Source organism: Periplaneta americana, chromosome 7 (assembly GCF_040183065.1).
Source record: "Periplaneta americana isolate PAMFEO1 chromosome 7, P.americana_PAMFEO1_priV1, whole genome shotgun sequence".
NCBI classification, from domain to species: Eukaryota; Metazoa; Arthropoda; class Insecta; order Blattodea; family Blattidae; genus Periplaneta; species Periplaneta americana.
Genome location: NC_091123.1, coordinates 53618741 through 53635589, shown reverse-complemented (window position 1 = coordinate 53635589; position 16849 = coordinate 53618741). Strand labels below are relative to the sequence as shown.

Genomic DNA, 16849 nt, shown 5'->3' with positions numbered 1-16849 from the left:
TAACATCGTTGAAGAAGACCTTACTAAATCTTCAGGTGCCAGAGGATGGAAAGAGATGGAAGAATATCATCGGGGCGTTTAAGGTCGAAAAGGCAGTGAAATCAAAGGAAGAAAATATTAATCTTCTTCTACTGGTTTTGAACACGGGACCCACGCCTGTAATAGTAACAAATCGATTACAGATGACGCTGTCACATAAATAATAGACTTAAGTCATGCTAACTATTTTAAAATAAAAATTACCATTTAATAATAATAATAATAATAATAATAATAATAATAATAATAATAATAATAATAATAATGTATTTCAGCTGGCAGAGTTAAGGCCGTAAGGTCTTCTCTTCCACTCAACCAGCAAAATGTATACATAAATATGTATGAACTTACAAGCTACAAAGAATACAACAGTTTGATTTAGACCAAAGTTACGTGTATACATACGTTACTTATGAATTAAACCGTAAAATACTATGAACTGTTAATTAAACAATGAAATACAAACTGTGTAGCAAAATTGAACTGAAATACATATAATGTCAATATATTTCAAATAATTGTAGATAATAGAAATACATCATTGTGAGATAATTTTGAAAAAAAACAGCGCTATCAGGATGCATGTCTAAAGAAAGAAGTTACCATATAGCCAGTGACCGTTTAAGTCAGTATAATTAGAGTGGATTACTAAGAAGGCTATCCTTTAAGCTATTTTTAAAAATGTTTATTTTCTTGCAGCCCCTAATACTTTGTGACAAGGAATTCCATTGTCGCGAGGTGGATACAGTAAAAGATGATGAATAATAAGATGTTCTATGAAGAGGTGTCCTTAGCGTGCCACAGATAAGTGAACTGGTATTTACGTCGTGGTTAGAGTGTAGATAAGAAACGAGACGAAAGGTAATTTGGTGTTGCGGTGTGCAGAATTCGAAAGAGTAAAGACAAAGAGTGTAAAGTTCTACGTTCTTTGAGTCGGAGCCACGAAAGACTTGCGAAGGACGATGATATGTGATCATATCGTCGGATGTTGCACATGTATCTGACGCACATATTCTGAACTCGCTGTAACTTGACTGACAGTTCAGAAACTTAGGTCACTTAACAGAACATCACAATAATAGAAGTGCGGAATTACTAGGGTTTGTACTAGGGTAAGTTTTAGTTGCTGGGACAAGAGTTTCTTAAGCGACTCAAACAATGAATGGAGGAACAGATTTTTTTATTGTTTCTTTAAGTTGAAATTTCCAATTTAGATTATTATCGAAAAAGAAACCAAGATTTTTTTACCCGACAGATGAATAAGGGATTAGCGTGTTGTTAAGTGTAATAACTGGAAGATTATAATTATTGTTACGAGAGTTAACTAAACGTTTATGTCCAATAATTATAGCTTGAATCTTACATGGATTAAGTGTGAGTCCGAAATTGGTTGCCCAAGTGGAAACAATGGGTGTGCAAGAATCTATTATTTTTATTTTTAGTTCGTTATTTATTTTACGACGCTTTGTCAACTGCTTTGGTTACCTAACGTCTGAATGAGGTGAAGATGATAATACTAGCGAGGTGAGTCTGGGGTCCAGCGCCGAAAGTTACCCAGCATTTGTTCTTAATGGGTTGAGAGAAAACCCCGGAAAACAGCTCAACGAGGTAACTTGTCCCAACCAGGATTTGAACTCAGGCCCGCTCGTTTCATGGTCAGACATGCTAACCGTTACTCCACAGCGGTGGGTTAAGAATTTAGTTAAACACTACCTACAGGTTTTGGAGATGTCGTATTGCTTGTTTGTGTGCTTTACAATTTCCTCGAGACAGATTCAAGCACTTTCATGTTAAACAGAAATCACTCGAGACTGGGGTGCATTATCTTCCCCTCTTCGAGGAAACGAGATTTCTTAGTGTTAAAAGAGAAATTGTTACAAAGTAATAATGAAAATGTGGAAGAACTAATATCCATAATGCGATTATTTATTTCGCTCCCCTGTCAACAAGATGGGGGTAAGGAAGTGTGGAAGGAAACTTATATCAGGGATCTTTTCCACTTGTGTTCCCTTCCCTTTTCATAAAGTGAGGTAGCAAGTTGAACTCGCCACCTGCTTCCCTGATGTTTCATTCTGACAGCTCGGTGACGGTGCATTTAGTATTACGGTGTTTGCTCTCACTCGAGCGATCAACAAAGAGCAAACTTTCACCTGGAGGTGACAGGATCTCTCAAGTAAAGCTCTACTTCCTACAAAACCCCTCGTGCCTTCTCTCGACAATTGCAAAGCGTGCAAAATTATAACAGTTTTCTAACTCAAACGACACTACTAGTCCCTCTACAGAAACATTAATAATGTGAACACGGAAATTAAACAACATTTTCATTAAAACAAGGTTCCGGGATAAAATGTCCACGGCCTTACGTCCACTGATGAAAATGTCAATAGCAATAATGTCCACAGTTTAAAGTCCACTACACATATGTTCACACTTTAAGGTCCACTACAAATATGTCCACGCTTTAAGGTCCACTACAAATATATTCACGCTTTAAGGTCCATTACAAATATGTCCACGCTTTAAGGTCCATTACAATATGTCCAGCCTTTAAGGTCCATTACAAATATGTTCACACTTTAAGGTCCACTACAAATATGTCCACGCTTTAAGGTCCACTACAAATATGTCCACGCTTTAAGGTCCACTACAAATATTTCCACGCTTTAAGGTCCACTACAAATATGTCCACGCTTTAAGGTCCACTATAAATATGTACACACTTTAAGGTCCACTACAAATATGTCCACGCTTTAAGGTCCACTACAAATATTTCCACGCTTTAAGGTCCACTACAAATATGTCCACGTTTTAAGGTCCACTACAAATATGTCCACGCTTTAAGGTCCACTACAAATATGTCCACGCTTTAAGGTCCACTATAAATATGTCCACGCTTTAAGGTCCACTACAAATATGTCCACGCTTTAAGGTCCACTACAAATATGTCCACGCTTTAAGGTCCACTATAAATATGTCCACGCTTTAAGGTCCACTACAAATATGTCCACGCTTTAAGGTCCACTACAAATATTTCCACGCTTTAACGTCCACTACAAATATGTCCACGCTTTAAGGTCCACTACAAATATGTCCACGCTTTAAGGTCCACTACAAATATGTCCACGCTTTAAGGTCCACTATAAATATGTCCACGCTTTAAGGTCCACTATAAATATGTCCACGCTTTAAGGTCCACTATAAATATGTCCACGCTTTAAGATCCACTATAAATATGTCCACGCTTTAAGGCCCACTGATGATGAGCCCGAAACGAAAAAACGAAACGAATGAAAGGGGACGAAGAAAGAATGAATGATGTCTAAATGGCAGGCAGGGTAAGCATCCCATGCCTCCATTGGTTCCTCGACATGCAATTCGCTAACTTTAGATCGAGGTACCCAGCTATAAGCCGTTTGCCCTCTCATCTAACCGTAGTGTATTTCCCCTGTAAATGATTATATGAAAAATGTGCACGCTATCAGTTGAATGTGAGTGAATGAATGAAGTGAAGTTAGCACCATGCCCCGCAGATGTTAATGAGAGGTGGAGAGTCCAGTGCTCTGGTCAGTTCTGTCCTAGTCACGTTTTTGTAGTGGCGCTAGGGAGACTCGTAACCTGTTACCAACAAAGTGGTGGGCTACTCGTTTCCGTAGAAGCCGTCTGGCTGCCTGGTTGGCTGTGGCAAGTGTCGTGTGTCGTTTCGTGGGGTTTGTGTCTGTAGTGAGTAAGGAAATAGTGAATGTCACTATTTCGTCCTGTAGTCTGTTTAGTTGCCGGTCAATGTAGGATTCTATTTTCTGCATAGCAGAACGTAGAACCCCCTCGACCAGCTGTTCCGTGGTTGTTTTGTCTGTCTGTGGATCGTCTGTAGTGGTTGTCTTGGTTGTCATAGTCTTAGCTGCATCCGCATAAGACAATTCGGGTTTGGGAAGTGTTGGTTTGAAGACGGACTGTGATGGTTTGGGTATAGGTTTCGGTATTGGTTTGTGGGTGTCTATGGGGACATGCGTGGGATCGGTGGAGGTTATGAGATTAGTCCTTGGATATTTTGGACAGCGAGCTTGGCCCGTATAATGGGTGTCGCTGTTGCACGTGGCGCAATACCTAATCTGGGATAGGCGGTTGTGGTTGCAAAGGTCGGGATTTTTGCCGCACTTAAAACAAGTCTTGGGCTTGTCGCAGTTTGTCCTTGTATGGCCGTATTGTGCACAGTTAAGGCACGGTCGGTGGAAGATTGTCTCGTGTGATGGCTCTACTCTGTAGTACCGTCCTGCAAGTTTAATTCCTTCTAGTAATTTGTCTGCTGTAGTGATGTCTTTTGTGAATATTCTAACTAAGTTGGTGGGTTTGTCAGTCTGTGCGGAGATAATTCTCTTAATGCGTGTGATGCCTGGATGTGTTACAGCCAGGATCTGCATTAGTTCGTCCTCAGAGATCAGCGTGTCGACATTTTTCATGACGACACTGATCTCTTTATTTCTGGTCTGTTTCTGTCTTGTTTCACTGGGCGACGTAATGTTGATTTCTGCGGACGGGCCGAAGTTGTACAGGGGAATTGCCCTAGCGAACTTCTCCGCGTCGTCAATCGTGGGGAATGTGAGTGTTGTTGTCTTGGTAGTGTGTGCCCAGAACTGTCGTGGGGTTTGGATGTCGAGTCGGTACTGTTTGATTAGTCGCTCTATGTGTAGTGGGTTGTTGCCGTTTTTTGTGTGATTCAGTATTTTCAGTACTGTCCTTGTCTTGGGTCCTTGTGCGGTATTAGAGGGAGTGGGAGAAGTGGGGCTTGCCGGAGTCGAACCGGATACATTTGTGGGAATAGGTTTGCGCCTGTTGTACCGCTTCCCTTCTGAGGAATCGTGAGACGAAGCCTCAGAGCTGGGAGGTGGTCCGTTGGGAGACTTCTCTGCTGTGGGTTTTGGGACAGGAGACCTCTCTGCTCTAGGTTTTGGAGTCGGCCCTTCTGAGGGCCCCTCTTGTGGATTGGAAGTGGTCTCTGCCTCTTCCTCAGAAGAAGAAGAAGAAGAAGAAGAAGAAGAAGAAGATTCACTGCCCAATAGAGAGTGGGGTGGGGTGGAGGAGGGATGGGATGGGTGGCCTGGTAATTCCCAAGGTCCGAGGAGAGTGGCGGTTGGTGGAGTTTGGTATCGGGCGTGCTTCCCGAATTGTCGTGGATGCATTAATGTCATCTGACGTAAGTTCTCACGTGAAGAAAATACGTAGGCTCTCGTGGTGGAGTTTATATTCAAGGTCGTTGTGGGTTTCCGTGGAGTCACTGCGTCCAGTAAGTCGGGGTCAGCGTTTGTGATCACTACTGCTCTATTAGCAGTGATCGGTGCCATTGTCTTTAGTGTGTTTAGGTCGTTGATCGTCTTGGTTGGTGAAGCGCTGGACTTACCAAATGATGATGGTTGTGGTGGTGATGTTGCTTCCGGTGAGACAGGTTTTTCGGCGGCCGTCGGTTTCACCGTTTTAAGGCCCACTATAAATATGTCCACGCTTTAAGGTCCACTACAAATATTTCCACGCTTTAAGGTCCACTACAAATATGTCCACGCTTTAAGGTCCACTATAAATATGTCCACGCTTTAAGGTCCACTATAAATATGTACACGCTTTAAGGTCCACTTTAAATATGTCCACTATAAATATGTCCAGCTTTAAGGTCCACTATTAATATGTCCACACTTTAAGGTCCACTGATTTCATATTTATATTAAAAATGCACAGCAGAATAAGTATGTATTGAATGAAGCAAAAATGAGCTTGCATGTTACTGTTGCCAAACAATGTAATCTGTAAAATTTTGGTGTGTGTTCTGTTATGGCGCAAGTTATAAATTCACAAAAAGGAAAGAATTCGCTGGTGAGTAACGACTACATAGCTTATATCATTTGTACTGACGAAGTAGGAATAATACCAAATTATATTGGATGTGTCATGATAGAGGTTGAAGTGCACGATGAATTACAAATACAAATTTGGACATCATACGTGATGGAGATTCAAAACTCCTGATGAAACCGAAGTACAAGTGAAACAATTAACAAACAGAATGAAGGTGAGAGCTCGATTAGGGTGTCATGAAGGCTCATTACAAATCATCCGACATGTAACTAGGGAGAAACTAAATGAGAAAGTACTCGCGAAACCCCTGGAAAGGGACAACCTTAGCAGAATGATAAATAAGAAGCAAAATCGTCATCGGCCACAAAATTTAAATTGCCTGCAGGATTTCTATTGCATGATGATGGTGTAGATGATCCTGAAAGAATAATATTTGGCACGAACAGAAATATTGAATTCCTTTGTGCATCTGACTGTTTACTGATGCCACATTCAAGACAGTGCCACATCAATTCTTGCAACTGTTTTTAGTACATGGCATGATTCATGAACGGGTATTTCCTTTAATATTTTTCCTAATGATAAGGAAAACAGAAAATTCTTATTACCAAACTTACAGCATCTTAAAAAGAATCGTCCACACCTGTGGAGTAACGGTCAGCGCGTATGGCTGCGAAACCAGGTGGCCCGGGTTCGACTCCCGGTCGGGGCAAGTTACCTGGTTGAGGTTTTTTCCGGGGTTTTCCCTCAACCCAATACGAGCAAATGCTGGGTAACTTTCGGTGCTGGACCCCGGACTCATTTCACCGGCATTATCACCTTCATATCATTCAGACGCTAAATAACCTAGATGTTGATACAGCGTCGTAAAATAACCGAATAAAAAATTAAAAAGAATTGGCTGAATATATTGAGACCGTGTACATAAGAGGACAACAAGCAAGAGGTAAGCGTAGAGCTGTTCAAGCTCGGTTCAGCTTCGGCTGAAACCAAGGGCGCATATCTAAAATATTTCACATCATCCATTTCTACATCAGGTTTATAACAATCGCACTTGTCATCTGATAAAACTCTTGCAATTTTGCATAATGAATTGAAACCACCGTTTTTTTTGTATTACTCTGTTAATTTTCGCACACACCTTTTTGCTTATATTTTATCATCTTGCAGCCCATTCACTTTTGAGATGAGATTATTTACTATCGAAATTTGCTCCCCCAATTTCACACCAGTCTTTTCGAGACATTCGATTGTAGAGGGGATAAATCCGAAATTAGAAGATTCACGCTGTATTTTAATATTTGCGTCACCAAGAAGAGTTTGGGCATTACTTACGGAAGCTGCATCGTTTCCGTCAAAATCTCTGTATGACTCCTTCTATCCTTATATACAATGATTGTATAGTCTTGATTTCATAATACGCAATAATCGTATACAAAACACGGAAAGTGCTTGCTTAGGCGTGTGTCAAATTCGCTTCCGCCGCCTGTACTTGAAACACGTCCGGGGTCTGTGTTCACCTTCAATCGACCTCAAACTAATACAAATAAACCGATGTCACTGCCTTAATTATGACTTTGGAATCCTTCCTACTGCCCGTGTCTCACGTCCTGAGTCGAGAGTTCCCTAGTGCTATAACGACGCCTCTTAGGTCTGCTCGGACCGTCACGGCAGCTGCAGCGTGCGGCAAGGTAGCATATTACATGTTCTGAAAACATTATCCTATGCCATTGCAGGGATCTTTACTATTTATAATACTGCATACTCTAAAATCGTGGTTACCACTATCGCTATTATCTCTGATGGCGATTTCCTAAAATGTATGTACACACTAGACCACTCTTCGTTCAGTCTGGACAACTGCTGAATTACCATAGAGCAGCATTTCTCGAAGTATGTTCCGGTGTTCCGTGAGCCCTATATGGTTTTAAATTTTATTTTATACTTTTTTATTTGATTATTTAACGACATTGTATCGACTACTAGGTTATTTTGCATCGATGGGATTGATGATAGCGAAATGGTATTTGGCAATAAGAGGCCGGGGATCCGTCAAAGATTACCTGACATTCGACTTACAGTTGGGGAAAATCTCGGAAAAAATCCAACCAGGTAATCAGCCCAAGCGGGAATCGAACCCGCGCCCGATCGCAAGTCTGGGTCGATAGGCAAGCGCCTTACCCGATTGGGCTGCTCCAGTGGCTATTTTTACTTAGTGGATACTATAAAAATATATAAATGTTCCGGAAATATGAATCAATAGTAACATGAAACCACCGATAATAATAATAATAATAATAATAATAATAATAATAATAATAATAATAATAATAATAATAATAATATTGCAATATTATGCGTAATAATAATATGTTTAATAAACATTTAAAACGGAAAATACTTATCACTTTCATCACTCGATTCTCTGCGTATGTGTTCACTAAAACAAAATAACCGAAAAGACAGAATGCAGAAGTACAGTAGAAATGAGGCTACAACTTTACGCCATAAAACCAGATTGCTGGGTTAAAAAGCAAATACATTATTGAGATATTAGCTTTCACTTGTCTGTTAATTATTAAAATATGCTAATAAAATATTACAAGGATTGCGCAGTTACACTTTAGATTAAAAGGGGTTTCGCGGTGGAAAAAGTTAGAGAAAGACTGCCATAGAGGAAAGAGTTTACGGATGTGTACACATGCCAACCGTAATCGTGATCAGGTCGATAATCTCGCGTAGAGACTGTAGTCTACCACTGGTATTAGTGTTTAGTTACAGGAATTGATGAGGACATAATTTGTTTTGTGAGGGGATAGCCTATACATTCGCTTGTCCATGGCTGATATTGCTCCATAGCTGACGAACGCAATCCTGAAAAGTAGTTAGTTTTCCTTGCTCTGTCTTTGTGGATGATTTTGGCTACATGTCGTGCCTTCGAAGATAATCGACATTAGCTAGCGTATTATTATTATTATTATTATTATTATTATTATTATACTGAACTGTGTGCAATTACAGCTGGCGCCAGCGTTTTTGGCGTATGTCCTAGATATATAGTGCCCAGTTTTTGAGCATGTTGCTAGTGCAGCTGAGTATGCTACCACTTCCTATACACGTCACATCAGCCATTTATAAAATACAGTTGTCAGACTGACTGCGGAAAATGTAAAACACTGGAACTTAACGTTTCCATTACTTTTTCACACGCCAAAAACGGTGTAATAGTACTGGCCGTTCCCCTTAAGAGCAACTCACCTAACGCTTTGTGAGGTCCCGTTAGCACCCAGTCGAGAGAGCTTGCCAGCACCCCATGCTGTAGGAATACAGCCGGCTTCCCACTCGTTACAAATCTGTAGCCCCTAGGCTCGGATCCCACTGCCTCCGGCGACTTGGCTTCCATTCCAACTTCATTAGAGCTGAAAGAGGAGTGCTGGAACCTGGCGCTGTAGGGGATGCGGTGGAGGGTGAGATGGTACCCGTCCTCTGTGACCAGCGTGTGGCTCTCCACCGGGTACCCGTGCCGGGTAATCAGCTCGGGCTGCAATATGAAAACCACCCCATACCATCGTGAGCAAGAAATTTCATTATTATAATGTAGGGTAACTACTAAACTGGGATTAGGGATGTTTTTATTGATAGTGTCCATGTGTCGACCTCCTCCCTCTCTACTTGTGCAGGTCGCATTAGCTGAGTTTCAACTGTTGAACGACTAAATGCGTTAGCAGATTAGAGAATGAACTTTTTATCTCTTCTTCACATAAGTAAACCACTCCCTTGTTGTAATGAAATTAAATGGGATCTCTTATTATCTTTGTTAAATCCTACTATCAAATATAGTTTTGAATTAGGGAAGAAGGTCTTTATAAGGCATGAATTGGATATTTGAACATTGTAATAATAATAATAATAATAATAATAATAATAATAATAATAATAATAATAATAATAAAATATACCTACTTACTTATGGCTTTTAAGGAACCCAGGTTCATTGCCGCCCTCACATAAGCCCGCCATTCGTCCCTATCCTGAGCAAGATTAATCCAGTCTCTACCATGATATCCCACCTCTCTCAGATCCATTTTAATATTATTTTCCCATCTACGTCTCGGCCTCCCCAAAGGTCTCTTTCCCTCCGGCCTCCCAACTAACACTCTATATGCATTTATGGATTCGCCCATACGTGCTACATGCCCTGCCCATCTCAAACGTCTAGATTTAACGTTCCTAATTATGTCAGGTGAAGAATACAATGCGTGCCGTTCTGTGTTGTGTTCTCCATTCTCCTGTAACTTCATCCCTCTTAGCCCCAAATATTTTCCTAAGCACCTTATTCTCAAACACCTTTAACCTCTGTTCCTCTCTCAAAGTGAGAGTCCAAGTTTCACAATCATAAAGAACAACCGGTAATATAACTGTTTTATAAATTCTAATTTTCAGATTTTTTGACAGCAGACTGGATGATAAAAGCTTCTCAACCGAATAATAACAGGCATTTCCCTTATTTATTCTGTGTTTAATTTTCTCCCGAGTGTCATTTATATTTATTACCGTTGCTCCCAAGTATTAGAATTTTTCCACCTATTTCGATTTCGTACAATATTCATGTCATGAGACATAATCATATACTTTGTCTTTTCGGGATTTACTTCCAAACCCATCGCTTTACTTGCTTCAAGTAAAATTTCCGTGTTTTCCCTAATTGTTTGTGGATTTTCTCCTAACCTATTCACGTCATCCGCATAGACAAGAAGCTGATGTAACCCGTTCTATTCCAAACTTTCTCTGTTATCCTGGACTTTCCTAATAGCATACTCTAGAGCGAAGTTAAAAAGTAAAGGTGATAGTGCATCTCCATGCTTTAGCCCGCAGTGAATTGGAAAAGCATCAGATAGAAACTGGCCTATAGGCTACGGACTCTCCTATAAGTTTCACTGAGACACATTTTAATTAATTCATTAGATATTTGAGCATTATAATTATAATAATCTATACTAATACAGTAATAAATCTGTAACCAACAGTATTCTGGTAATTTTCATTTTTCCAGAAATAATTGGTGTTAACATAATTAACCATCCTGAGACCAAAAATCACATTTTTGTAATTTTTGTTGTATGTATGTATGTATGTATGTATGTATGTATGTATGTATGTTACCTTTTCACGCGATAATGGCTGCACCGATATCTATTAAAATTGAAATATAAATTAGAATGCCTTAGAATGCATTGTAATAAAATAACATGCCACGTCTCTTGTGGAGTTTCAAAATATGTTAATGCGAAAAGTAATTCATTTAAGGTAGAACATAAAAAGAACTCCACTTCTTATATTTGACAATTTACTAATGTACACAATTGTAGGCCTACATTACAACAAATTAGTGAAACTTAAAGTACAATATTCATTTTTCTTTTTAAAACCTATCACCATTATCTACAAAGAAGAGAATGAGGTACATATTTGTTGTACTGTATTTGTTTTGGTCACCTGTCTATAACCAGCAATTTTTTATTCAAGCATATCAGTACTCTGCACAAGTTTCTGTATCATCCTCAATTGATGTAAACAACGTGACTTGTCTAACACGCGATGTAGTTAACTTCAAAGGTTCGGTGTCCGAACTTCCATCCCTAGTGATGAATACCGAATCAGTGCTAATGAAATGAAGTGCTTGAAGTTTTAAGAACTGCAGGCTACACTCATCATTCATTGAGAATAAATAAAAATCGCTTCAATTCTAGAAAATAATTAAAATTATTGAACAAAATACAAGTCTCATGCACGTGGACTAATGAAAGTAGGACCTTGCCAAAATTAATTTATCGTTCACGAAGAAACTGCAACAATTTGGTCAGTCGGAAATTTTTCGGAAAAAAAAAAGACGAAAATTATCCGGAAAATAGTCCATTTCATTCTCAAATCACTTGATGATAATAAAAATATATTTGTTTGACACGAAGTAACACGGAAATAATTCTTATTGTCATTCTTTATGCCGAAATAGACAATATTGTTTGTGCTTGCCCTAAATCAGAGTTTCTCAAACGTTTTTGAAGTGGGGCCACTTTTTTAAGTCAGAATAGTGCCGCGGACCACCTTACTCTTATTCCCTTCGAAAATAATTTATAATTTTTGTAACATATTTTAATACCAGTATACTTATATTTTAAGGGGAAAGGATGGTTTTTTTTTTGGTGAAAAAATGAGTAAATTAAAAAAAAAATCTTTAAAATACTCTGTGATATGTATGGAATGCATAGCATAACATCTTGTGGGTATTTGTCCCCTTATCGGATGTTGAGTCGCCAATTTTAAACTTCCTGCGTTATGGATTTTAAATCACTCGCCCACTTTTATGGTTGCTTCTGGTAAATTTAATTTTCAAGAAAAAATTTTTTTCTTTAAAATACTCTTTGATATGTGTGAAATACATTGCATAACATTTTGTGGGTATTTGTTTCCTTATCGGATGTTGAGAAGTCATTTTTAAACTTCCTGCGCTATGGATTTTTAAATCACACGCCCCCTTTTATCGGTTTCCAGTAACTTCATTTTTTTGCTACATTTCCAGACAAAAATGGATATAATTTCTGAACTATTAAAGATACATGCATGAAATTTAGAACAGACATTCTTTAGACTATTAGGAAACTTTTCTCTGTAACGGAATTTTGTTAATTGATTTCATTTTAAAAAATACGTCCGTTTGTTTGCAAGAAAGGAAATCAGAAAATTGTTATTAAATTTTAATTGTTTATTTCATAAACGTAGGGACTAATATCAAAATTCTGTTACAGACAGTTTGTAGAACATGCTTTTACAAATACATTGCAAAAAACTGTTTGAATCTAACTTTAAAGACGGTTTAGATTATATCGGTTTTAGTACTATTCTGCATTGGGTATATTTTTTTCAAATTTGGGCCCCCAAATAATTTTTTTTTCTAAATATTTCTATTTGGTGGAGTTGCTACAGCTATGAGGTCTCAACATACAAAAAATTAATATTTTACACCAAATAGGAAACAAATTTAAAAAAAATGCCATCCTCTCCCCTTAAATTAGAATTAATTCATTAAAATTAATTTAATTCAATTAATTTTATATTGGTATTAGATAATTAAGTTAATGTTAATAGAAGAAAATTCATTTTCGTTTTTTTAATAATTCAAGGCTATTAGAGTTTGGATAATCTTTAACTTGTTAACTAAAAAAAAATAAATGTTGGTACTTACATTAATGAGATGAATGAGCCTGTCGATTCTTACACAGTTCTAGGCCTATATTTGAATGACTAGATATTTCTTTAATGTCACTAGAATCACTGATATTAATATCGTCACAAACAGCTTCTGAATTATTAGCAACGCCTAAATGAAGCGTATCATCACGTTCCTTTCTTTTCAAAGACCCGGATCGAAGCCAGTTTTTCATTATGTATAATGGGCACTATTTAACAGAGATATAGGCAACTACTAGCGTGTACCACATTAGAAAGATTTAAAGTCATAAATACATGAAACGTTTCGGTATTTTGGTTCTCTACAATGAATTCGGGTGGTTCCTGGCTGGGTTACAGGTGCAGTACCAGAAGTGTAGGGAAAAGATGGCGAGAAACACCTCGTTCATAGTGCTTTAAATCCCTCTTTTGTTGCCTAGAGTAGAGTGGGAAGTTCATAGACGGGTAGGGTAATAAATTTCATAAAATGTCAGTACTGGGAGAAAAAGTGAAAGCGATTGCCATGTGTAATTTCTAATCTCTGAGATGTTCAGCTATAATATAATAAGTAGACTTCGTTGAATTGCCACACGCAGCATGCTATCAAGTTGTCGATGTACGGTAGTATAGAGGAGGTGAGCGACCGCCCGGTCTCGTAGTATAAGCAGTTCATGTTAAGAGTTGTGACCGGTCCAAATAGGTACAGCAGCTACAGCTAATGTATACCTATGTAACCACTTGTTTTTGCATTACTGTGGTTGGAATAGTCAAAGGTTAACATTTGTTCAGTGCAGACAAGAATTCAATCAAACATGCCGTAATATAATATTTCAGAATCGGCTCATGTCAGTAGATTTACTGGCATGTAAAAGAACTCCTGCGGGATAAAATTCCGGCACATCCGGCGACGCTGATATAACCCCTGCAGTTCCGAGCGTCGTTAAATAAAACATAACTTTTTTTTTTCGAAGATACTATTCTGTACATCGATTCTAATGATTTTAAAAAAGTGGCCAAAAGCATCATCCTGTTAGAATCATCTAAACTACAACTCTCAAAAGCCCTTAATATAGTGGATAAAGTATCACAAACCGTTATCCAAAATAACATTTCACTAATTTCAGAAAAAGTGAAATGTAAGTTGAGAAACGTTATTGCTAAAATGCTGCCTATTCACAACTTCGTATTATAAATGATGTACTATTAGTCACGAGAAGAAGTCTGAAGTTGGTGTACTAAAAAGTAGTGACTTCCCGTTCTTCAAATATGCACCTATTACAACGTGTGATGTTGAACGTCCATTTTCCCAATATAAAACTGTGTAAGTGACCATCGGAGGAGGTTCACTTTGCAGTAGCTAAAAATGTACGTAACTCTTCACTGCAATGCACATATTCAAGGATGATGTGAGTATCTTACATTTAAGAGTTAATAAATCTCTCTATAAATAATTGTGTATTTACATGTTTAGACATTTCCTACTTCAATGATCATTCATTATATTTCTTGAATGCAGGATACAGGTTTTATTTTAACCGCAGTATACTGCTCAGTGTTTACATCAGAGGCATACTCCATCCTTTGCACGCCCCCTTCTCATACAGTCTATACCGTGTGCGCAGTAAACCTTACGATTCTCGTGGCAATTCCACGAAGTCTAATAATAAGCAATTCGTTTGAATTGTATCTTTTTCTTCTGTCTTTTTTGAAGGATCACTAGGGAAGACCTCAAGGACCATAGTTTGAGAAACGCTGCCCTAAATCATGCGTTTATATTTTCCATTATATAGTACGTTTAATTAAGTTTAATGGTTATTTAATCATACTAATTTGATGTACCTGTGCCATACAATAGGGAGTTCTTCACTGCTATCAGTTGCCTCATTATACATCAAGTTTCTTTGTAGCAAGCTCTTGAAGCACTTGAACGTGCCTGTAGCAAACAACCTTGCCCCATTTTCAAACGTGCAACTTATACTTCTCGCATCACAGCGCTATATTCTGTTTACTCCCTCGAAATGTATGGCTTCATATAGATATACAGTACATATATATCGGCACAGGTACACCTACAGCGGCAAGCTGTCAAGAAGTGCTCTGCAAAATGATGGATCGAAGCGGTAACTGCTATTGTTTTCAACATTTTCATCCTCTGCTTGGAAGTATTAGTAATTCTGGCTTCTGTTGTTTCTGTTTGTTGAAGGCAGTTTATCAGACTTTATTCATTTCAAAATAGTAATAAAACATGAAGGAAATCGTTTCGTTGTGTTTGTTGCTATTTAGAACGGCGTAGGTATTTATAAATAAATCTTCGATTCGTATCGATATAGTATACATTCTGAGGGTCTTGATGCAAAACAGTTACGTTTTCATTCCTCTTAACAGAGTAAAGAAACTAACTCCTATAGAAATTTACGTATGCAATTAAAGTATTCGGGGAAAAATTCTGGTATGAGAAATTTCTCGATAAAGAATTCGAATTTTATGTTTTCACTCTACGTATTATGATATTGTGACGATAAAAAAGATATATTTGATGTTTTAAAGAAAAAAAATAATTGATACGAAATATTTCATAGCGTATTTTGGGAAAGCAATCGGTTTAATTCCCAATAATCTCAGTTAGTTTAAGAGAGCAGGGTATTATGATAATAAATGCGGAATATGTATTATATGTCTTTCTCGTGTTAAATTATATCGTATCTGGTTAACATGTTTCGGTCTGTTATCGACCTTCTTCAGAACTGGCTGTTGCTGGTCTTGGCGCCTTTTGTTTTGTTTCCTGTGGAGGTGTGTTTGTGTAATGTAATGTGGAGTCAAAGAGTGTGTGTGTTTTGAAATTGAGTTGTGTGTTGAGAATTTCATTTGGATGTGTTTTTGTGTGTCTGTATATTTCTTATTGTTCTAGTGTGTTTAGTTTCTGGCCTTTTGGTTGGATGTGTACAATTTCCATGTTTGTGTTAATGTCTCTGTAGGTGTGGTTAGCATTTGTGATGTGTTCTGCATATGTGGAAGTGTTTTGTAATTTTGTTATGGCTGTGATGTGATCTTTGTAACATGTACACGTATACAAAATACTTCCACATATGCAGAACACATCACAAATGCTAACCACACCTACAGAGACATCAACACAGACATGGAAGTTCTACACATCCAACCAAAAAGCCAGAAACTATACACACTAAAATAATACGAAACATACAGACACACAAAAACACACCCAAGTGAAATTCTCAACACACAACTCCATTTCAGAACACACACACTCTTTGACTCCACATTACACTACACAAACACACCTTCACAAGAAACAAAAAAAAAGGCGCCAAGACCAGCAACAGTCAGTTCTGAAGAAGGTCGATAACAGACCGAAACATATTAACCAGGTACGGTAGAATTTAACACGAGAAAGACATATAATACATATTCCGAAGTGATATAGTGTTAAAAGTTGTGTAATCACGATGGATAATAAATGATTGAAAGAATTTTAGTTTTGTGCTTTAACTGTGCAGAAATTTGATCTGAACGAATGTAACATTTTAAAATTCCTTTTCAAAAGGAAAAGTGTCTCATAAATTAACTGAGCATATTGGGAATTAATTCAGTAGCTCTCCCAAAATACACTATGAAATATTTCGTATCAAATAATTTTTTTTTTCCTCGAAAAGAATATTTTTTTTTTCCTCGAAAAGAATGCAAAAACGAGCAGAGCTGTATGAAACTTTTTTTTTTT

At 37.8% G+C, this 16849-nt stretch overlaps 1 protein-coding gene across 1 annotated transcript in view; it reads right to left on the bottom strand.

Moving 5' to 3' along the window:
• The window catches only part of LOC138703094 (lipase 3-like), a 132218-nt gene that overhangs the window by 91555 nt on the left and 23814 nt on the right, over positions 1 to 16849 (bottom strand). Inside the window, exon 2 of the mRNA XM_069830678.1 lies at positions 9142 to 9424. Within this exon, the coding sequence (XP_069686779.1) occupies positions 9142 to 9424 (283 nt within the window). The remainder of the gene's footprint in view (positions 1 to 9141; positions 9425 to 16849) is intronic.